This window comes from Gossypium hirsutum, chromosome D05, assembly GCF_007990345.1.
Source record: "Gossypium hirsutum isolate 1008001.06 chromosome D05, Gossypium_hirsutum_v2.1, whole genome shotgun sequence".
In the NCBI taxonomy this organism is placed as follows: Eukaryota; Viridiplantae; Streptophyta; class Magnoliopsida; order Malvales; family Malvaceae; genus Gossypium; species Gossypium hirsutum.
The window spans coordinates 7,658,830-7,684,071 of NC_053441.1; the positions used below are offsets into that span (position 1 = coordinate 7,658,830).

Here is a 25,242-nt window from a genome sequence, read left to right on the forward strand (position 1 = left end):
AGAAAGAAACAAGACAAAAAATTAAGGCACGTCAACAAAAGTACTCTGTTAATGGCAATTTATATCTCTTAATGATCTTATGATAATGAGTTAAGCCAATAAGTGAAACAAATACTACTTTTTTCCTATAAACGATAGAAGTTTTCTAACACATTTTTTGTAAGAAGAAAACGACTCGTAAACATAAAGCAACGGGTATCTTTTAGTCAAGGAAAAAAGTTCTTTCAAGTTTGGTCATTTCTTCTGCTCTATATATAAAATTAAGACCATAAAATTATAACATAAGAAAGTTTTCCTTGTGCTTGCTTCTCTCTGTCTCTGTTAGCACCTTCCAATCTCACAAGGGTTACTTTGCTTGAATATTTCAATCAGCTAAGCAAGCTAAAGTTCGAGACTTGAGATCATCAGAGAAATAAAAGATACAAAAACTTGTTGGGTTAGTTCCCGATCATCTTCAAGCATTCGATTGGCCCAACTTTGTTGTAAAGGGAGGGATCAAGATTGCCCATTGGTACAGGTTTTTCTTCCTACCGAGTACCGATGAAGAAGCTTTTTGTGGAACTATAAAATAAGATGTTGAATTGTAGTTTCTGGACAAAAGCCCAAAACACGGTGGCAATTGATAACCGAGAAAAGGATCTACAAGCACAAGGCTGTGAAACGAAAAAGCTAAACAGAAATCAAACCCAAGGGGCCCAAGTTCAATGCCATATAATGGAGCCCAAGGAAAGAAAAAGAGGCGAACCGTATCCTATTAAACACCTTCAACTTTTTGACCTTACAGTCCTTACCGACTATCATGTTAAGAAAAGTTCAGACAGGGAAAATCTTTGTTCTCAATCTTATTCGAAGAGACCAAAAAGGGGCGTGTTTTTCCACATAGTATTGGAGAGGAACATGCAATTGCATCCTCGCCACTTTGGTCGTAATCTACGGGAAAACCTTGTATCCGATCTCATGAAAGATGCTGAGGGCACTTGCAGGTTCTGTTCTTTCCTTCACAATTCCAATTTCCAACAGGGTTTCGAAAAGTTACAATCTTTGCTTGTTTTGGGTTCTGTGATTTTTCCCCTTTGAATTCAGTTTGTTTGATGTTTTTTGAGGTGATGCTATAGCTGTAATTTTATACCTAGTTGATGGGGGGTTCTAACATGGCGGCTCCCTTTTAAGCTTCCAATGGATTCTGGTTATTTGCTTGGTTCTAAAAGCAATCTAGGGGCAAACATAACTGAATAGTGTAATTGGTAAATGTGCAGTGGTAGACATGGTTTTGTGGTGGCAATAACAGGCATAGAGAACATAGGGAAAGGCTTGATTCGAGACGGGACAGGGTTTGTGACATTCCCTGTGAAGTATCAATGTGTTGTATTTAGACCATTTAAAGGGAGATCTTGGAAGCTGTTGTTACCATGGTGAACAAGGCATGCATTCCTTCTTTTTCACTTTGTTTGATTCTTTTGTTAATTGGGTAATTAGATTTCTGCCACTTTTTTTTTTGTGTGTGTGTGAGTGTGTGATTATAACTAGATTTGTGGTTTATGGTTTACATACAGATGGTGTTGAAAAGACAAATTAAAAGGGGTTGAAAAGTCAAAAATGGGAGGTGCAAGTGGCACCGAAAGAAAAAAGTGATAGGCAAGTTGTTTAAAGTTGAATGGGATAATTACAATTTTGGTCTCTCATTTTTAGGCCATTTGCAAGTTAGTCCCTGAACCTCAACTATAAATAGGCCTAACCATTTCTCATTTCAACCATCCCAACCAATCTTTCTCTCTTAGTTTTCTCTCTTCTCCCATTTGAGAATTCTTAAGGAATTCTATTTGTTTGTAATATTTTGGAGATAGTAAAGTTATCATCTGGTGTTAGTGCCCGAGGACGTAGGTATAATTTACCGAACCTCGTTAAAACTCTTGTGTTCTTTCTTGTCCTATTTTTCTTTCAATATTTGAGGGTATAATAGTAGTATTTAATTGTGCTATTAAATTACTATAGAAGGGATATTCTGTCTAAGGAAAGACTTGGTATTTAAGAGATCCATGTGATCCACCTCTCTTTCCTGGGAATTGAACTTTGTGTGATTTTTTAGTATAATAATTTACACGCTTCCGACCCTATTGGAACAACAAGTGGTATCAGAGCCGAAGGTTAATCGTAGTATGCTCTGTGGTTGCAGTTTAAACTGATCTTCCACATCAGAAAAGATTTCCTTAGGTATATTGAAAGATTATGGAGAAAACGGTCGGTGTAGGAGCTTCAACATCGTCCATGTGGACAAGACCGACAATTGCAAATGCAAGATTGGCCGTGGAGATCTTTGATGGCACGGGCCATTTTGGTATGTGGCAAAGTGAGGTTCTAGATGCCCTTTTTCAGCAGGGTCTAGACATTGCCATTGATGAAGAGAAACCAGATGATGTACAGGAGAAAGATTGGAAGGCGATCAATCGGTTGGCATGTGGCACAATTCGATCATGCCTTTCTCGAGAGCAGAGGTATGCTTTTTCAAAGGAGACTTCTGCAAATAAGTTGTGGGTGGCACTTGAAGAAAATTTTTGAAGAAAAACAGTCAAAATAAGCTCCACTTGAAGAAAAGACTGTTTCGCTTCACATACGTCCCAAGTACCACAATGAATGATCACATCACCAAATTTAATCAGTTAGTCACTGATTTGCTGAATATGGATGAGACATTCAAAGATGAAGATTTGGCTTTGATGCTGTTGGGGTCACTTCCTGAGGAGTTTGAGTTCCTAGAAACTACTCTACTTCATGGCAGGAGTGATATATCTCTGAGCGAAGTCTGTGCGGCCTTATACAGTTATGAACAGAGAAAGAAGGACAAACAAAAAACTCAATCAGAGATACAGAAGCTTTAGTAGTCCGAGGTCGTTCATACACTCGGAAGAAAACTCAAAAGGGGAGATCAAAGTCAAAGTCCAGACTCGGGAAAGATGAATGTGCTTTTTGTCATGAGAAAGGCCACTGGAAGAAAAATTGTCCAAAGCTGAAGAATAAGGGAAAAGCTGCTGTAGATGCTTGTGTTGCTAAGCATGATACTAGTGACTCTGAACTATCACTGGTTGCATCATCATCGTCGTTCCATTCAGATGAGTGGATATTGGATTCGGGTTGTACCTATCATATGTCCCCTAACCGGGAGTGGTTCTCTGATTTAGTAGAACTAAATGGAGGAGTTGTTTATATGGGCAATGACAATGCCTGTAAAACTGTTGGGATAGGTTCAATCCAATTAAAGAATCAAGATGGATCAACCAGAGTTCTGACTGATGTTCGGTACGTGCCCAGTTTGAAGAAAAATCTCATCTCATTGGGAGCCTTGGAATCCAATGGTTCAGTTGTTACTATGAGAGATGGGATTTTGAAAGTGACATCTGGCGCACTTGTGATATTGAAGGGCATCAGGAAAAATAACTTGTATTACTACCAAGGTAGTACAGTTATTGGAGCAGTCGCTACAGCTTCCGGCAACAAAGAATTGGACTCAATGCAGTTGTGGCATATGAAGTTGGGACATGCCAGCGAAAAATCCTTGCAAATTCTGGCAAAGCAAGGATTGTTGAAAGGTGCAAAGGCTTGCAAATTAAAATTTTGCGAGCATTGTGTTCTGGGAAAGCAAAAGAGAGTGAAATTCGGTACTGCTATCCATAATACAAAAGGTATTTTGGAATATGTTCACTCAGATGTGTGGGGGCCTTCCAAGACACCTTCATTGGGAGGAAAACACTACTTTGTTACTTTTGTTGATGACTTTTCCAGAAGAGTTTGGGTGTATACCATGAGAACTAAGGATGAAGTGCTTAGAGTTTTTCTTAAATGGAAAACTATGATCGAAAACCAGACTGGCAAGAAAATCAAGCGGCTTAGGACGGACAATGGAGGGGAATATAAAAGTGATCCGTTCTTCGATGTGTGCCAAGAGTATGGTATTGTTCGACACTTCACAGTTAGGGATACACCACAGCAGAATGGATTGGCAGAGCGTATGAATCGAACATTGCTGGAGAAAGTTCGATGTATGTTGTCCAATGCTGGGTTGGGCAAGCAATTTTGGGCTGAGGCTGTGACATACGCTGCCATCTTGTTAATCGTTTGCCATCATCTGCATTAGAAAGAAAAACTCCTATGGAGGTATGGTCTGGAAAACCGGCTACAGATTATGATTCCTTACATGTGTTTGGAACCACTGCATATTACCATGTGAAGGAGTCAAAGTTAGATCCGAGGGCAAAGAAAGCTCTCTTTATGGGAATCACTTCTGGAGTAAGGGATTTCGTCTTTGGTGCTTAAGCACAAAGAAAATGATCTGTAGAGAGATGTTACCTTTGATGAATCTGCCACATTGAAAAAGGTAGCAGATAAAGATATTCAGACGAGCAATACTCCACAGCAGGTGGAGTGTACTCCAAAACAGGTGGAGTTTGAGCAGATGGGGATTTGCCCAGTTAATAAGTCTAATTCTCCAGCCACAATGGAGGAATTAGAGGTTGAAGAGGTTCTGACCCAAGAACCACTAAGTACACCAGAACCAGTTGCAGTTGCAAGGCCACGGAGAGAAATTCGTAAACCTGCTCGATTTACTGATATGGTGGCCTACGCCCTTCCCGTTGTTGATGATATTCCTATCACTTATCAAGAAGCAATGCAAAGCTTAGAAAGTGATAAATGGAAAAGCGCCATGGATGATGAAATGCAGTCTCTCCTGGAAGAACAATACTTGGGAGTTGGCGCAATTACCGAAAGGTAAAAGGGCAATCGGATGCAAGTGGGTATTCGCAAAGAAAGATGGATCTCCTAGCAAGAAGGATATTCGCTACAAGGCAAGATTGGTAGCTAAAGGCTACGCTCAGAAGGAGGGAATTGACTACAATGATGTATTTTCCCCTGTTGTGAAGCATTCCTCCATTAGAATTTTTTGGCCTTGGTAGCACAGTTGAATTTAGAGCTAGCTCAACTTGATGTTAAACGGCTTTCTTGCATGGTGAGTTAGAAGAGGAGATCTATATGACTCAGCCAGAAGGATACACAGATGCTGGTGGTAGAAATTGGGTTTGTAAGCTTAACAAATCGCTATATGGATTGAAGCAATCCCCGAGGCAGTGGTACAAGCGATTTGATAGCTTTATGAGAAGGCAGAAGTACACAAGAAGCAAATATGACAATTGTGTATATTTGCAGAAGCTGCATGACAGATCTTTCATTTATCTACTCTTGTATGTTGATGATATGTTAATCGCTTCAAAGAGCCAAAATGAGATAGATAAGCTGAAGACTCAGTTGAATCAAGAGTTCGAGATGAAAGATCTAGGTGAGGCCAAGAAGATTCTCGGCATGGAGATAAGTAAGATAGACAGAGAGGCAAGCTTTGTTTGAATCAGAAGCAATATCTGAAAAAGGTATTACAATGTTTTGGTGTAAATGAAAACACAAAACATGTAAGTACCCCACTTGCTTCTCATTTGAAACTTAGTGCTCAATTATCTCCGAAAACTGAAGAAGAAAGAGAATATATGGCAAAGTCCCATATGCTAATGCAGTTGGGAGTTTGATGTATGCGATGGTGTGTACGAGGCCTGACATTTCACAAGCTGTTGGAGTTGTGAGCAGGTATATGCATGATCTGGAAAAGACATTGGCAAGCTGTGAAATGGATTTACGGTATCTTCGAAAAACCGTAGATGTTGGTTTAATTTTTGAACAGGATGAAGCACTTGGTCAGTTTGTAGTTGGATATGTTGATTCCGACTTTGCTGGTGATTTAGATAAACGTCGTTCAACTACGGGGTATCTGTTTACTCTTGCGAAAGCCCCAGTGAGTTGGAAGTCTACCTTACAGTCTACAGTAGCTGTGTCTACTACAGAGGCAGAATATATGGCAGTTACAGAAGCTGTTAAGGAGGCTATTTGGCTTAATGGATTGTTGAAAACTTAGGAGTTGTTCAAAGTCACATAAGTTTATATTGTGACAGTCAGAGCGCTATTCATTTAACGAAAAATCAAGTCTATCATTCAAGAACCAAGCATATCGACGTAAGATATCACTTTGTGCGGGAAGTCTTTGAAAAAGGAAAAATTCTACTTCAGAAGATTCCGACAGCAGATAATCCCGCAGATATGATGACCAAGGTGGTAACAACAATCAAGTTTAATCATTGTTTGAACTTGATTAACATCCTGAGAATTTGAGCACCTTTAGGTGTATGGCGCTCGAGAGCGCATTTGGAGGCACTACAAAAGATAGCTTTATCGAATTTGGGGAGTTGAAGGAAGTATGTGAAGATGTGATTATCCTAATCAAATCTTCAAGGTGGAGATTGTTGAAAGACAATTAAAAGAGGTTGAAAAGTCAAAAATGGGAGGTGCAAGTGGCACCGAAAGAAAAAAGTGTAGGCAAGTTGTTTAAAGTTGAATGGGATAATTGCAATTTTGGTCCTAATTTTTAGGCCATTTGCAAGTTAGTCCCTGAACCTCAACTATAAATAGGCCTAACCATTTCTCATTTCAACCATTCCAACCAATCTTTCTCTCTTAGTTTTCTCTCTTCTCCCATTTGAGAATTCTTAAGGAATTCTATTTGTTTGTAATATTTTGGAGATAGTAAAGTTATCATCTGGTGTTAGTGCCCGAGGACGTAGGTATAATTTACCGAACCTCGTTAAAACTCTTGTGTTCTTTCTTGTCCTATTTTTCTTTCAATATTTGAGGGTATAATAGTAGTATTTAATTGTGCTATTAAATTACTATAGAAGGGATATTCTGTCTAAGGAAAGACTTGGTATTTAAGAGATCCATGTGATCCACCTCTCTTTCATGGGAATTGAACTTTGTGTGATTTTTTAGTACAATAATTTACACGCTTCCGACCCTATTGGAACAACAGATGGGATTCTTTGCAGAAGCTAGACCTTTTCAAATTTTCGTTTCTAACCATGTAAGCTTTCTTTTTTTTCCTTTACGTAATAGCGTAGTTAGGAAATTGCATGTCTTTTGTCATCACTTATTTATCATAATCCCTTTTAGATATATGTTCCTTATATTTCTTATATATGATGTCTTCCAAGGTTCAAATTTTGCTTTCCTTTTCAAAGTTATGGAGTTGGCGTAATTATTTGATAACTTATAATTAAGATAAAGTAGGATTATGAGAAGCATAGCCGAAGACTATATAATGATAGAATCTAGGATTTTCTATATTTGATTGTTTTATCGGTCTAGTTTCTTTGTTAGGGGAGATTTTCTATTTCTGGTGTCACATAGGAGAAAATATAAGTTTGTTTTTAGAGATTCGCTATCTGACCATTGCAAAGAGGAAGAAGTTGTTGCTTTCCTCTAAGCATGCTTGTTTCGATATGTTTCAAGATAAGTTTCATTCATATATAACAAACTTTCATTTCCTGGTGATGTTTATACATTATTATGTACTTGCATATTTGACTTGTTAATTGTAATGAAGTTTCTTTGTCAATTATAGTAGCTTTGCCATATTCTTTCATTTCCGAATTGCTGGATGGGCTCATAAATTCCCTTTTCTATGATATCTCTGTTGTTCCAATAGGGTCGGAAGCGTGTAAATTATTGTACTAAAAAATCACACAAGGTTCAATTCCCAGGAAAGAGAGGTGGATCACATGGATCTCTTAAATACCAAGTCTTTCCTTAGACAGAATATCCTTCTATAGTAATTTAATAGCACAATTAAATACTACTATTATACCCTCAAATATTGAAAGAAAAATAGGACAAGAAAGAACACAAGAGTTTTAACGAGGTTCGGTAAATTATACCTACGTCCTCGGGCACTAACACCAGATGATAACTTTACTATCTTCAAAGTATTACAAACAAATAGAATTCCTTAAGAATTCTCAAATGAGAGAAGAGAGAAAACTAAGAGAGAAAGATTGGTTGGAATGGTTGAAATGAGAAATGGTTAGGCCTATTTATAGTTGAGGTTCAGGGACTAACTTGCAAATGGCCTAAAATATTAGGGACCAAAATTGCAATTATCCCATTCAACTTTAAACAACTTGCCTATCACTTTTTTTTTTCTTTCGGTGCCACTTGCACCTCCCATTTTTTACTTTTCAACACCCTTTTTAATTTGACTTATCAACAATCTCCACCTTGAAGATTTGATTAGGATAATCACATCTTCACACACTTCCTTCAACTCCCCAAATTCGATAAAGCTATCTTTTGTAGTGCCTCCAAATGCGCTCTTGAGCGCCATACACCTAAAGGTGCTCAAATTCTCAGATGTTAATCAAGTTCAAACAATGATTAAACTTGATTGTTGTTACCACCTTGGTCATCATATCTGCGGGATTATCTGCTGTTGGAATCTTCTGAAGCAGAATTTTTCCTTTTTCAAAGACTTCCCGCACAAAGTGATATCTTACGTCGATATGCTTGGTTCTTGAATGATAGACTTGATTTTTCGCTAAATGAATAGCGCTCTGACTGTCACAATATAAACTTATGTGACTTTGAACAACTCCTAAGTCTTTCAACAATCCATTAAGCCAAATAGCCTCTTTAACAGCTTCTGTAACTGCCATATATTCTGCCTCTGTAGTAGACACAGCTACTGTAGACTGTAAGGTAGACTTCCAACTCACTGGGGCTTTCGCAAGAGTAAACAGATACCCCGTAGTTGAACGACGTTTATCTAAATCACCAGCAAAGCCGGAATCAACATATCCAACTACAAACTGACCAAGTGCTTCATCCTGTTCAAAAATTAAACCAACATCTACGGTTTTTCGAAGATACCGTAGAATCCATTTCACAGCTTGCCAATGTCCTTTTCCAGGATCATGCATATACCTGCTCACAACTCCAACAGCTTGTGAAATGTCAGGCCTCGTACACACCATCGCATACATCAAACTCCCAACTGCATTAGCATATGGGACTTTCGCCATATATTCTCTTTCATCTTCAGTCTTCGGAGATAATTGAGCACTAAGTTTCAAATGAGAAGCAAGTGGGGTACTTACATGTTTTGTGTTTTCATTTACACCAAAACATTGTAATACCTTTTTCAGATATTGCTTCTGATTTAAACAGAGCTTGCCTCTCGGTCTATCTCTACTTATCTCCATGCCGAGAATCTTCTTCGCATCACCTAGATCTTTCATCTCGAACTCTTGATTCAACTGAGCCTTCAGCTTATCTATCTCATTTTGGCTCTTCGAAGCGATTAACATATCATTAACATACAAGAGTAGATAAATGAAAGATCCGTCATGCAGCTTCTGCAAATATACACAATTGTCATATTTGCTTCTTGTGTACTTCTGCCTTATCATAAAGCTATCAAATCGCTTGTACCACTGCCTCGGGGATTGCTTCAATCCATATAGCGATTTGTTAAGCTTACAAACCCAATTTCTACCACCAGCATCTGTGTATCCTTCTGGCTGAGTCATATAGATCTCCTCTTCTAACTCACCATGCAAGAAAGCCGTCTTAACATCAAGTTGAACTAGTTCCAAATTCAACTGTGCTACCAAGGCCAACAAAATTCTAATGGAGGAATGCTTCACAACAGGGGAAAATACATCATTGTAGTCAATTCCCTCCTTCTGAGCGTAGCCTTTAGCTACCAATCTTGCCTTGTAGCGAATATCCTTCTTGCTAGGAGATCCATCTTTCTTTGCGAATACCCACTTGCATCCGATTGCCCTTTTACCTTTCGGTAATTGCGCCAATTCCCAAGTATTGTTCTTCAGGAGAGACTGCATTTCTTCATCCATGGCGCTTTTCCATTTATCACTTTCTAAGCTTTGCATTGCTTCTTGATAAGTGATAGGAATATCATCAATAACGGGAAGGGCGTAGGCCACCATATCAGTAAATCGAGCAGGTTTACGAATTTCTCTCCGTGGCCTTGCAACTGCAACTGGTTCTGGTGTACTTAGTGGTTCTTGGGTCAGAACCTCTTCAACCTCTAATTCCTCCATTGTGGCTGGAGAATTAGACTTATTAACTGGGCAAATCCCCATCTGCTCAAACTCCACCTGTTTTGGAGTACACTCCACCTGCTGTGGAGTATTGCTCGTTTGAATATCTTTATCTGCTACCTTTTTCAATGTGGCAGATTCATCAAAGGTAACTTCTCTGCTACAGATCATTTTCTTTGTGCTTAAGCACTAAAGTCGAAAACCCTTCACTCCAGAAGTGATTCCCATAAAGAGAGCTTTCTTTGCCCTCGGATCTAACTTTGATTCCTTCACATGGTAATATGCAGTGGATCCAAACACATGTAAGGAATCATAATCTGTAGCCGGTTTTCCAGACCATACCTCCATAGGAGTTTTTCTTTCTAATGCAGATGATGGCAAATGATTAACAAGATGGCCAGCGTATGTCACAGCCTCAACCCAAAATTGCTTGCCCAACCCAGCATTGGACAACATACATCGAACTTTCTCCAGCAATGTTCGATTCATACGCTCTGCCAATCCATTCTGCTGTGGTGTATCCCTAACTGTGAAGTGTCGAACAATACCATACTCTTGACACACATCGAAGAACGGATCACTTTTATATTCCCCTCCATTGTCCATCCTAAGCCGCTTGATTTTCTTGCCAATCTGGTTTTCGATCATAGTTTTCCATTTAAGAAAAACTCTAAGCACTTCATCTTTAGTTCTCATGGTATACACCCAAACTCTTCTGGAAAAGTCATCAACAAAAGTAACAAAGTAGTGTTTTCCTCCCAATAAAGGTGTCTTGGAAGGCCCCCACACATCTGAGTGAACATATTCCAAAATACCTTTTATATTATGGATAGCAGTACCGAATTTCACTCTCTTTTGCTTTCCCAGAACACAATGCTCGCAAAATTTTAATTTGTAAGCCTTTGCACCTTTCAACAATCCTTGCTTTGCCAGAATTTGCAAGGATTTTTCGCTGGCATGTCCCAACTTCATATGCCACAACTGCATTGAGTCCAATTCTTTGTTACCGGAAGCTGTAGCGACTGCTCCAATAACTGTACTACCTTGGTAGTAATACAAGTTATTTTTCCTGATGCCCTTCAATATCACAAGTGCGCCAGATGTCACTTTCAAAATCCCATCTCTCATAGTAACAACTGAACCATTGGATTCCAAGGCTCCAATGAGATGAGATTTTTCTTCAAACTGGGCACGTACCGAACATCAGTCAGAACTCTGGTTGATCCATCTTTATTCTTTAATTGGATTGAACCTATCCCAACAGTTTTACAGGCATTGTCATTGCCCATATAAACAACTCCTCCATTTAGTTCTACTAAATCAGAGAACCACTCCCGGTTAGGGGACATATGATAGGTACAACCCGAATCCAATATCCACTCATCTGAATGGAACAACGATGATGATGCAACCAGTGATAGTTCAGAGTCACTAGTATCATGCTTAGCAACACAAGCATCTACAGCAGCTTTTCCCTTATTCTTCAGCTTTGGATAATTTTTCTTCCAGTGGCCTTTCTCATGACAAAAAGCACATTCATCTTTCCCGAGTCTGGACTTTGACTTTGATCTCCCCTTTTGAGTTTTCTTCCAAGTGTATGAACGACCTCGGACTACTAAAGCTTCTGTATCTCTGATTAAGTTTTTCTGTTTGTCCTTCTTTCTCTGTTCATAACTGTATAAGGCCGCACAGACTTCGCTCAGATATATATCACTCCTGCCATGAAGTAGAGTAGTTTCTAGGAACTCAAACTCCTCAGGAAGTGACCCCAACAGCATCAAAGCCAAATCTTCATCTTTGAACGTCTCATCCATATTCAGCAAATCAGTGACTAACTGATTAAATTTGGTGATGTGATCATTCATTGTGGTACTTGGGACGTATGTGAAGCGAAACAGTCTTTTCTTCAAGTGGAGCTTATTTTGACTGTTTTTCTTCAAAAAATTTTCTTCAAGTGCCACCCACAACTTATTTGCAGAAGTCTCCTTTGAAAAAGCATACCTCTGCTCTCGAGAAAGGCATGATCGAATTGTGCCACATGCAAACCGATTGATCGCCTTCCAATCTTTCTCCTGTACATCATCTGGTTTCTCTTCATCAATGGCAATGTCTAGACCCTGCTGAAAAAGGGCATCTAGAACCTCACTTTGCCACATACCAAAATGGCCCGTGCCATCAAAGATCTCCACGGCCAATCTTGCATTTGCAATTGTCGGTCTTGTCCACATGGACGATGTTGAAGCTCCTACACCGACCGTTTTCTCCATAATCTTTCAATATACCTAAGGAAATCTTTTCTGATGTGGAAGATCAGTTTAAACTGCAACCACAGAGCATACTACGATTAACCTTCGGCTCTGATACCACTTGTTGTTCCAATAGGGTCAGAAGCGTGTAAATTATTGTACTAAAAAATCACACAAAGTTCAATTCCCAGGAAAGAGAGGTGGATCACATGGATCTCTTAAATACCAAGTCTTTCCTTAGACAGAATATCCCTTCTATAGTAATTTAATAGCACAATTAAATACTACTATTATACCCTCAAATATTGAAAGAAAAATAGGACAAGAAAGAACACAAGAGTTTTAACGAGGTTCGGTAAATTATACCTACGTCCTCGGGCACTAACACCAGATGATAACTTTACTATCTCCAAAATATTACAAACAAATAGAATTCCTTAAGAATTCTCAAATGGGAGAAGAGAGAAAACTAAGAGAGAAAGATTGGTTGGGATGGTTGAAATGAGAAATGGTTAGGCCTATTTATAGTTGAGGTTCAGGGACTAACTTGCAAATGGCCTAAAATATTAGGGACCAAAATTGCAATTATCCCATTCAACTTTAAACAACTTGCCTATCACTTTTTTTTTCTTTCGGTGCCACTTGCACCTCCCATTTTTGACTTTTCAACACCTTTTTTAATTTGACTTATCAACAATCTCTTCCACAAATGTGTAATAATTTTTTGTGCGTGTTTTCTCAGTTGATTCCTGATGATATGAAGTTTCAGTCTGGAGATATGCCAAATTATACTACCTCTGATGGATCGGTATGCTTCAGTTCCATTTAAGACAAGTAATTGTTAATTTTTCTGTTGCAGAAGTTTAGTTTTTCACTTTGATATTTATTTTCTTTTACAGGTTAAGATTCAAAAAGATAGTGAAGTGCGGTTGAAGATAATTGGAACTCGAGTAGATGCTACGGAAATAGTACACACTCTCAACTCATAGTTTTATAATCATTTGTGTTGCTTCTTCATATTTGAATATAATTTTCCTAATAGCAAAATGAATCACAATTCACAATCTTGTTGGTGTGATTAACTTAGATGTTTAGATGCTAACCTGATAAAGAGCTCGTTTCACTGAGAATTTCAAGCATTCCTTAATGCAACTAGTAACTGATTACTGAAACCAGTGAGTGGTCAAATAATAAGTTGCATGGAGGATGGCTAGTACTAATGGAGGAGGTTATTGCCTTCACTAGGTAGCATTCGAGTTCAAGTTTCTTAATGATGCAATTATTGCGATTGTATCACAATTTTTATAACCATGTGATTTAAGAGCCATGCTGTTCAGAATGAAAATTCACATCCGTGTATGTGGTTGTGTTGCGGTTATGAGATCAAAGATGATCTAATTTCGAGTCAATATTACGACATTTAGGCTACTTTGTATTTTATGTACTTTTTTTAAGGTTTAAAACTATTTGATTCACGTCTCATCTAATTTTAATGGCCTTTTCCTTGCAGTTCTGTATTGGTACCACAAAAGACGATTTCTTAGGTGTGATTAATGATCCCACAACAACTTAATCGGATGTTGGGTATGCGCTGCCCTGTCATGGAAATTTCAGGTTTTCCGCTGCCTTGTAACCATTGTATAGTTTCTCTTGTACCATATTTCAATGGACATTGATTTTTCTGTCGAACTCTCGGCGTCATCAACTGGATATTGCTTAGAGTACTGATTCAAAACTAGAACTATAGAGATGTATGTCGATTATAAGTAAGTTTCGTTAAACCCTATTCTGAGTCAGGGAAGAAACCCAAGCTTGCCTTGACAATGACTCGTCATAACCTGGAATTCAGGTTTTAATATTAGCAAACTCGATGCTTGTACTTGAATTGGTGAACTCCCCATAGCATATATTCCACCAAACCCACGGATTTCGGTACCGTTAACAACAAGGGTACCTGTTACAACAGAAGGAAAAGAATTACCAAAAAAAAATAAAAATAAAAATAAAAACATTCTTATTGGATAACCACGTTAGCCAAAATAATTTTAGGTAGGAAACAGAATAATGGGTTATGATTATATATGCCAACAGCCTGTCTATAAAATTATTGATGCAGCTTCATTTTCAGTTCATGCATCTGCATTTCATGTGCAATCTATCAATCACCAACAGTTAAATTTCCCGTGATATAAGCCCTTAGTACTGTCTAAAATGCTTCTTTAATCAGCTTTAAAACAGATTAATTGGAACCCAAGGTTTTTTATGTGCCAAGTTTGAATTATCGAATCTACAATTCTTTTCTTTTTTCTTTCTCGAGATTGCTATTTTTATTGTAGCTTAGAAAAGGAGTCCTTACCTTTATTATTTAATGATATGACATCCCAATTTCTCGAGCTTTACAGCTTAGCTTTTCTGATTGGTTTTTTCAATTAACCTGGTTTAGACACTCATTTTATACAAGTGGGGCTTTACCTTTTTATACTGATGAGGAAGAATAATTAAGAATTTAAAAAAGAATCCCTGTTTGTATCTTGAAAATGCTTGTCAACCAAGGAACCTAGAGCTAAATAAATAAACGATATGGTGTTTTACCACTTCGTACATAGTTCTTTTGCTTCAAGTATTACCTGTTTTGAGGGTTTATTCATTTGCAGCCATGAAATTCAGAAGCTTTTGTTTTTGCATCCCAGGATCAAAGCAAGAAGATTCAGACAGTTCTTCTAACAAAGCAAAATCCCATAAAAAGTCTGACAAAAGTGGGAAAAAGGAAGGGAATGTGGATGATGCTGATTATCAGGGTGCCACTACTACTACTACGACAGCCAGCAGTGATGCTGGAATGGCTGCTGCTGTAGCAGTGGGTGCCACTACAGCACATGCCTCCGCTGTGGAATGAAGTGGTTGCGATGGTTGTCATGCAGGTGGTGGTGTTGGCGGCTGATAGCCGGACACTATTTCAAAAAAGCTGGTTCAGTTTTTGGCCTTTGGCATTCTTCATCATATTGATTTCAGAATCTTTCTTTCATCTTGCATGAAAGTTGCTTGTTTTTTTCATCTTTATATTTTTGGTGTTCTTTTTTTTTTCCCCGAGTCTAAGTTGTGCATTGGGATTACTGGTTTTTATTTCCAGTTGAACGTGTAATCATTCTTGTTTCCCGAATAAGATTGAAGATCATTTGAAATTTTGATATTGTTCTCCCCAGATAAAACCTAACACAAATATGCTTTGTTTTGTTCTACATTTGGACTGACATCACATGTTGAGTTGAGATTTTGGTTGGGGTAATAATTTCATATTGATTTGAACTAATCCATATGCTCCCATTTTTAATAAAAATCCAGCTAGAAGTATATAAGTACTCTAATGGACCTCTCCGTGGATATCTGGTAATCATATATATAAGGGTATAATCAGTGATTTGACAGTAAAGCAATAAGAAATTCAACATAGAATATTATTTTCAGTGTGATAGGATATGATTGGTTAGCTAATGTTTTAAATTTGAATGTTGGTTCATTAGAACCATATAAACCGAGACTCAAAACTCCTATTAATAGAAAAACAGATCCCTCTACAGTGTACAAAATAAATTTTGTAGCCGAGTATAAACAAGAACTAATTCAAACTCCCACATGATGAAAAAAAAGTAAAAGGTCTCAAGAAGAAATGATCTTATTTAATCACTGTACATTGCTAACATCAAGAAATGAAATAATTGTGAATCTCGAGTAATTGACGAAACCACCAAATGTTTCGTATGACTGACTCTGTCTGAAGTTATAAACAACTTACAACGAATTGAAGTGGTTCGAGTGTCTCGAACACTCCTCTAAATTCTCAATACAGCTTTTGCAAATTCTCTGCACATATTTGTCCCTGCATCTTTGTTTTTGTGTTTCCTTTAATGGTTCTTGTTTACAACATCAACTAATAATTAGATTTTACATCCCAAGTGAATTTATATTACTAATTATAAATGAATTAAAATTTAATTATATTAAATTATTTGAATTAAACTTGAAAATTTATGTAAACTATTAATTTATTTGGGATTTAATAAAATACAATAACAATATGCAATATAAGATAATGTGAATACTACATGAATATATGAAGCTACAAAATTTATATAAACCAATTATTAATAAACAATTATATTAAAAAACATGAACATAAACACCCGTTTTTTTTTCTAAATTGAAGAATGATAATACCAACAATCAACTAGTGTACTGGTTCAGGTGTTCAAGTGTTGGTGCCCACATTTAGGCATAGAAAATTTTCTTTTTTTAACATTAATTTTATTTCATAACAAAGAAATTACAAGTGTTCATATCTAATCTTCGTACAAGGTAAAAACTTAAAAAAGGCAATAATTTATACAAGTGAAAGCTTTGAAGGTTAGTGATTTTAAGCTCCCTCAAAAATAAATACAAGAAGTAATGAAATAATAGAAAATTTATGAATTGGCTCCACTTGATCTATTAACAAAAATCTCTATTTATAGAGGTAAATATAATTTATTACATTTAAAACATAAATAAGATAAAATAATAATTCAAAACTTAATAAAATTAATAACAATTATATTTCAATCTTAAATTATTGATAGCAGAAAAAAAATCTAAAAAGATTACTTTATTAATAAGAATAAACATAGTCAATTCAGAAAACCATCGCTCTTAACCACGTTGGATTTGTATTTTACATGGGTGCAAGAGGAGACTCTCCTGTAACCTCGATAGCTTACCATACCACTCACACATGCCATGGAGCGTGACAATCCCCAGCAAAGTCCTTATTTGCCCAACAAAAGGAACGAAGCACAACATTGAAACCATTTTGTCATGTCAGTGTCGATGGTTGGGTAAATCCCATCAGAAGGCCACACATTAACCACTGTTGCTAAGGAAAGCCGCCACCTGCTACCCACATCTTCTCCAAAAAAGGTGTAGAATGAGGAAGAAAGGCAGCTTTAGAAAGCAAAAACAACATCAATACTGCCCATCAAAGTCAGATCCCCACTCACAACTAGTGAGCAAGGTCGAAGAGGACATCATCGGCTACCATGAGACCCATGGTGGTTACTTATTTTTCATTAAAAGCCGAAGAGATTACAAACCCAAGAGGTTCCGGTGAGACCTCCAAAGGAAGCCCAGCCTCCGGTCCGGCCATAAAATATCAAGTTCAAAGTTCCGGTGAGTCACCGTTAACAACCGAGAAGGGAGGAGAGTTGTCGGTGAAATCAACATCGTCAAGGCTGTTGTACCCACGTCCAACAGATCACCGTAAAGGAGCCTAAGCCAAAGGCGGGTCCAGGATTAGAAGCTTTGTCTGTACTGAAGCTGTTTTTGCTTGTAAATCTCTTATATTATCCTCTGTTAGTAGGCCAAGGCTAAGGCAAGACCCAATTGCTTGGCGAGGTTCAAGTGTCGTTCCTTATATTCATTGCTTTGACACTTTTTTCCCTTCATCTTATGTTAACAGAGCAACACTTGTCACTTAGACCTGTTAATGGTCAGGCCAGCCAACTCGAAGACCCGCTCGAAATATAAAAAAATTTAGGTAAAAATATAACTGTAAAAAATTAATTTAAACTAAAAATAAGACCCGTTAAAAAAATAGGCCGAACTTCAAATAAGGCATTTCTGGCCTGAACCTAGTCCAGTCCAACCCGAATTCATTAAAGGACAAAAAAAATATTTTTTTAAATTATTTTCTTATTATGTTGCTACTGATTTGTTGTTATTATTTAAATATTGTATAAAATTTATTTTAAAAACAATTGTTAATTTTATTATTATTTTAAAAATATTTGCTTGTTAAATATATCTATTTTAATTTTAATGTTATTTAAATATATATATATTCAATTTATTTTTAATTTATTAAAAATATTTATTTTAATATTTTTAATATATTATATATATTTTAAAGTTATATAAAAAATTAACATGAACGTGGTCGGACTCAAATTTTAATATTTTTATCTAAACTAAATTTTATCTAAACTAAATTTGAACAAAATTTTAAACTCCCGTAAGTAAGGTCGGTCAACCTTTTAAGAGATTTATCTCATTCATTTAGGATTCAATGATTCATTTACAATAGCAAACCAAATGAAATTAAAAATATATAATATTAATACAAAATAAAATTTAAACAGCAATTATTTTCTAATTATACATGAGATTTCGTTTGTTTTTATTTTATTTTTATTTCTAATCAAATATTTTTAGAGCAGTAAAATGAATAAATCAAATCATTATTTAAAAATTATTAATTGAACATATACATTTTTCTGTCAGCTAAAAGATTTTGATTTCTTGAAAATGAAGCAAGAAAACTGATCTAACGTTTTCATTTTACTAGTATTTTTGTGTTTAAATTTTTTTTCAACATTCACCCCACTATTTTCAGCCCTCTCTCTCTCTTCTCCTTAAAAAAGGGCTAAACTTAAATCTAAACAAAGAAAATACCCCCAACTTTTTTTTTCAGTTTTCACTACCAAGTCCCGACCAACTAAAAAGAGAATTAGAGAGAGAAAAACATTGAATTTTCGGACGCCTATTACGTGGCTCTCCTTAGATCCACCACGACTACGCTAACATTGTCCGTACTATGCCTGGCCAACGCCAGCTTTGTCAACAACATGGACGCATCAGCGCACGCCTTGTCCGGGATCTCTCCTCCTCCCATCATCGACCCTACAACCGCCTCTCCTTCCGGTGACAATAGCGGCGCCTGTACATCACACTTTCCCCTCAAACACATGCGCGCCACCCCGCATGCAGTATCATTTGATACCACGTCCCATAAACCGTCACTCGCCAGAATCAAACATTCGTCCTCTGCCGTTCGATCCGTTACTGTAACCTCCGGCTCACAGCTCACGTAGGGTTTCAAGTAGTTATCACCTGTGGCGTAGACAATGTTTTTCAAGTTAGCGGCGTACTCCTGATGTTAAATAGAATGAAAGTTATGATCTGCCTTTTAAATAAATTTTACCTATGGCTCTTGACATCGCGAGGACTCCCAGAACTCGAGGACCATCCCAGAAAATGACCCGACCTCCCGCTTCTTGGATCCGGTTCAGCTCATCCGGACGATCCGGCTGTTCACACGTACGGGGGAAAGGAGGTTTATTTACTTAATATCATATTATAGTAAACAGAATTCCAAATCTTTCTTCCAAATTTTGGCCGTTAAAACATCGAAACAAGTCCAAACCATCAGATTAAGATTATCTCATTGTTTCCGCATGATATGTATGAGCAGTGCACCTAATCTATATTATACATTAAGCTGCTTGACTGCATAGAAATTAAAAGGAAAAGAAGACATTTTCCGGAGAAAATCTTATTCCTTAAAGCTTGTTGTTTGGTTAAATAGAAAAAGAACCAAATTTTTGTTATCAAGAAAGAAATACGGAGACAGCTAAGAAACATTTTCTTGTAAACTAGCAGGATTTCTCAAACTTCAAACAATTAGAACGTTTTTACGTTAAATAACAGAGCTAACTACCGAGTGCTAACCTTATGATCGGACGATAAAGGAACAGGCCTGCCGTTACGACACAAAACAGCTCTCGAATCACCACAGTTAGCAACAACAACTTTATCAGGCGTTACGATAGCGACAACAGCTGTAGATCCAACCGTATCACACTCGGGTGACTGTAACTCGCATCGGCAATTAGCACCATCCACGCTCTCGTTCCACTTTATCACTTCCTTATCCATGCGCGTGAAGCTACGCTCCATAGCACCTTTCCATTCCTCCTCACTGGCCAACTCTTCTTTCACCAGCTCATGTAAACGCTCTCTGCACCTCATCGCCACCTAATAAACAGTAACCAAAACCGCCAAAAGCATATTCAATTTCTTCAGAGATGGAAAAAAACCAACAGAACATCTATTTTTAACTTTAAAATTTTACAGACTCGTACATGAGAGCAACCGTGACCATCATAGACGCCAAAATAGTGGAAGCCAATGGCGGCAGAGTCCTGGCCTTGACGATGGAAAGACGGATGAATAGCGACGGCGTCTTCCATGTCTCTTCTCCTACCACAAACCGAAGCGACACCGAATTTAGGATGTAACTCTGAATCGATTTCAGGTATCAAAAGCGAGGGACTCGAGTTACTTTTCATTATTGTTCCTTTCGTTTTTAGTCTTCCATTTTTAGGTTTAACAGTTCGCTTTTTTCCGTCCTCATCGGAGGCACAATTTTCTACAGCGTTTTCACAGTCCAGAGAAAATGATGCTCCGTAAGCTTGCAGGTTCTTGCGTTTCCGGCCGTTGTCAGCTTCAGATGGAGCCACGTCGACGATTTTAATTCGTCTAATCTCCATCCTACGCCTCCTTGCTGCACGTGAACTCGGCTCGCACGGTATTGATGCTTCGCCTTCGCTCACAACTCCGTAACAGATCTCCGCCATAACAAGAACTAGAACCACACCATTATTATCATAAAAATCAATGATAATATCAAAAGATAAAACTTTTATTCCTAATTATCGTTTTTTTCCTAAAAAGAAAAAAAAATAGAACCAAAGAAAGAAAGAAATCAACGCAAAATCGAATACGAAAATGAAATAGAAAAAGACAGTCGCGCGCTCTACAGAGGGAGGCATTTAAACTGAAGAAGGTTTGGGTATGTGAAGGAACTCCATTTTGGGTTGCCACGGGCAGCTGCCCGATATCGTCCCGGGTAGAGCAGAAAACAGGTAGTCCTCTATTTTGTACCGTGACGTAGTGCTCTTGCCCCTAAATGAACTCATCTCCACCGCTGATCTCACATCTCTTGCTCTTTCAAATCTACCACGTGTTTCTTTTAATCGGTACCTTCTTACATGATCCAATCAGATTTCAACAGCGCTCTTCAAGGAGCTTCCTTTCTGACACGTATGTGGTCCTCCCCAAAGATTGTTTTATTTTTAATCTTCCCATTTTGAACTCTTTTTAAGACGCGAGAGAGAGGGGATTAAATAAAAATAAAAAAGAATTGGAGTTGCTATCCACGTGTCTTCATCGTGGAATACGAGATAGAGCCATATTTTTTTCTCTCACTCAAAATTCCAACTTTATTCCGCTTAGGATGTCGTGGGCCAATCAAACCCATATACGTATCAGTTGATGATTTTGACTTGTAGGTCCCCATGTCCATATAGTTGACGCCTGTGTAGATTAATATCTAGAGCCCGGTTTGGGTCATCAATTTAGAACACGTGTCTAACCCGACCCGAATCACGACTTTAATTTAAAAGGTCGGTCCACAGAATTTATTATTTTTACAGTTTTGGCCCCCAAAAGGAAGAGGAAGAGACTCTTTACCGTACACAATTATAAAGGGGGAGCATATTTTCAGGTAGGCAGCAACAAAATCACACAAACTGGATTCTGCTGGACACGTGGGGAATATGGATTGGAAAACGTGTGAATGAGAGAGGGGAGAGTAAAGGTAGAGTAGGGACCACAGTGAGAGAACCCTTGGAGATGGGTACACGTGTAAAATCAAGCTGGCAAGCAAAACTTGTAGTAACTGAAGGGAGGTTTGAATGAAGTCGACACTTTGAAGGAAAAAAAAGGTGAGGTTGCCACGTGATTGTTGGGAGTTAACATGTAAAAGGAAAATGGTAACCAGAGTTTAGTTATCATAGAACCACGAGTAGGAATGTATGGTTAAATTAGGTTGGGTTTGGTTTCAAAGGCCTAACTTCTCTTGTTTGGAAATGAAACTCCACCGAACTCTTACCTCAAGATGGAAAAAAAAAAAAGGAAAAGAGACAAAAGGCCTTTGACAGAACAGAAGAAGATATTAATGAGGAGAGACTTGTTTAATATTTGTTGTTTCGTCTTTTCTCCTAGGGGAACGAAAAGGAGTGCCGCGTGGCTAAAAGGTTTTGAAAGGGAAGAGAGATACGTGGAAAGACGAAGATGACACGTATAGGGGTGGGGAGTAGGAAGGGGGAAAGAGGGCAGGAAAGGGTGTTTGGGTTTGATGGAAAATAAAGACAAAAGTTTTGATGAGTTGAGGTAAGGGAGGGATTACGTGGTGAAAGGTGGGGGGGAATGCATGATTTTGATTACATTTGGCGCTACCGATCTAACCTCGCATGCATGCTTGCATGAAGAATGAAAAAGGTAGGGGTTGTAGGGTTTTGCACTTGACACCTTGCATGTTATATCTGGCAACCTCGAACAAGGGGATTTTGCAGGGTTTTGGGGTTCCTTTTCTTTCTTTATATTAAATGTTTGTAGTTTTATATCATCTTTGACGCTTATTTCCGTCCAGTTCGAGAGACAAAGCTAGTAGGCAATTAAGCTTTTAATTTTTTTTCTTTTCAAAATCTAATGTTTCATCATTGTAATTTACACCTTTCTAGGAGACGTGACCATGCATTTCGGATTTGAACTTTTGTAGAATGGAGTAGTTAACAATGCTGAACCCTTAATTAATTAATGAATTCTTTTAGTTTATTTGAATAGTTGCAAATCCCAATAAAGCATTTATGTACTCGAAAGTTTTCCTTTCGATGATTATGTGACCGAAAGTTATGTTAATGACTTCTTTTGAGAAAAGTGATAAAAGAGTACTACTATTCATCAATTAAATGGCCATCTAAATCATTAATGAGATTAATTTTAGTAATTTTGAAATTATATATTACAAGAAATATGTATTCAGATTTAATTGTGAAAATGTAAAATAATCATTAAAAACGTTAAATTAAAATATATTCATACTTATATTAAAAAAATCAAAATCATTGAAACCATATTTTATACAAATTTATATTATAAATAGCAAAAATATTTCTATTTAATAATTATATTTATATTAAAAATAAATTATTAAAATTGAGACAAGTACCAATTATAAATATCTTGGTTTTGAAAAATAATAATATAGTAAATTTAGTCAAGGGTAAAAAGAGAATTGAAGGCCAGTGAGGTGAGTTTCCTCGCCAATAGACATCCAAAGGGCTACCGCGTCGAGATTGAAAAGAAAAAATCCCATTACAAATTGTCAAGACTTCATCGCATCATCGCACCCGTGAGATCCAAAACACTTTATATATATATATTTCTTTTAAAAATAAGCACTACTAAAATAGATACAGTTTATTTGTAATTAATTGTAAATAATTATTAGTATTTCATCAAGAAGAGGAGATTTGTTTACATCAATATAAAATTGGTTGAAATTTTAAAATAGTTTAAAGGACGTACGTAGTTAAAAATAATGCGATAACGATTAATGGCACGAGGGTTATCGTCACATGATTCAATTCTTCAACCAACATTTATGCTCTCTATTGGTTTGTCAATAAATTATAAAGTTTTAGGTAGGCAAGTGACGTGTCACTGAACTTCTGTTAATTTTATGTAACTAAATATTTTTGTTTTCTTACTTGTTATCGCATGTCTCATAAAGGCACTTGTCCTAAAAATCAGGTTGCTTACATATGTACATATATATCTTTAAAAAGTTAAAACTCTTATATGGGCACCTGTTTAAAATAAGTTGATATTCTATTATATTTTGAATATTGTATATAAAAAAGAAAAAAGTTCATTCCATACTCATGTTAGGGATCAAATTATAATAATTAATATGAAAATAAAAATGTTATAAACAAAAAGGCGAATAAAATTAGAAAGGAATCGAGGATTTTAAAGTTTAAATTCCTATCAGATAAACCCGAAATGGCCTTGAAATTAGGGGTGAGCATTCGATCGAATTGAATCGAATCGAATATATTTGTTCGAGTTAAATTTTAAAAAATAATTTTGGGTCATTGTAACCACTGTCACCCATCGTAATAAAATTTGTCCACCTTAATCAAATTTTTTATTAACTTACGTCACCTCATAATTTATTTATTAATTTTTTATATATTGGTTAGCTTCTTTGCTTGCTTAGTTGTTTCAATTGTCTTCAGATTCTTGTCACTATGTATTTTGGAATTAAAAAATATATTAAATGTAAAAATATGAATTTTTTAATAAAATTTATTTTAAAAATAAAATGTGAAATTGATACCAAAATAAAATTTTAACACGAATATTTTATGGCATAATTAATAATTCAATTTTAATATAAATATTCAATATGACTAAACAATTCAATAATATAAATAATATAAAATGTGAAATTTAATTTAATAATATAAATAGTAGATATAAATAAAATTATTACTATTTATGTTTAGTGAATTTTTTTGGATAATTTTGATTTTTTATTTGAGGGTAAAGGGTGAGAAGTAAAAGTTTAGGGGGAAAATAAAAAGTTTTGGAGAATAAAAGTTTGAGGGAAAGTAAATAGGGGGAGTAAAATTTTGGAGGGAAAATATTAAAAAAAATTGGAGAGGGGAGGGTTTGGGGTAGTGGAGGTGGGATGGAAAGGGAATAAAAGTTTTAGGGGAAAAGTGGGAGGGAATAAAAATTTTGGGAGAAAATAAAAGGTTTTGAGGGTTTTGGGGAGTAAAATTTTGAGAAAAAATAAATGGGAGAGTAAAATTTTGGTGAGAAATGGATTTTGGGTAGATTGGGAGGTTGGGAGGGGAGGGGAGTAAAAGTTTTGGGGGAAAAGTGGGAAGGAGTAAAAGTTTTGAGGGAAAAGTAAAAAGGTTTGGGAGTTTAGGGTAAAACTGTAAAATATTATAGTTTGATATTCGAATTATTCGAATTATTCGAGTTATTCGAATTTGAAAACTCAACTCGATTCGAACTCGAAATTCGAAAAAAAAATTCAAGTTGATTCGAATAACTCGATTCGTTTAACTCGAAATTCAAATTTTTTTCGATTTTTTCGAATCGAATCGAGTTTTGCTCACCCCTACTTGAAATCAGGCCTCTCCCTCCATTAGTAGATGGAGTAATCATTTCTTTGAAAAATCAACCAACATTATTATCCTTGTTGGCGTTTACATGTTGAAACGTGGAATATTGAGGGCCTGTTCTTCCGTGCTTAAAATAAGTATTTATGACTTCAAAAGTACTTT

At 36.6% G+C, this 25,242-nt stretch overlaps 1 protein-coding gene and 1 pseudogene across 1 annotated transcript; one reads left to right on the top strand and one right to left on the bottom strand.

Moving 5' to 3' along the window:
- Positions 1-371: 371 nt before the first annotated feature.
- LOC107959146 (DNA-directed RNA polymerase II subunit RPB7-like) lies at positions 372-15,417 on the top strand (annotated as a pseudogene).
- Positions 15,418-18,563: 3,146 nt separating this feature from the next.
- On the bottom strand, positions 18,564-21,019 carry LOC107906580 (probable protein phosphatase 2C 24). Its single transcript, XM_016833616.2, has 4 exons — positions 20,179-21,019; positions 19,766-20,071; positions 19,239-19,344; positions 18,564-19,147 (listed from the first exon to the last, which is right to left on the bottom strand). The coding sequence occupies exons 1-4, from the start codon at positions 20,671-20,673 to the stop codon at positions 18,801-18,803; spliced, it is 1,254 nt and encodes a 417-aa protein (XP_016689105.1). The 5' UTR covers positions 20,674-21,019; the 3' UTR covers positions 18,564-18,800.
- Positions 21,020-25,242: the final 4,223 nt, after the last annotated feature.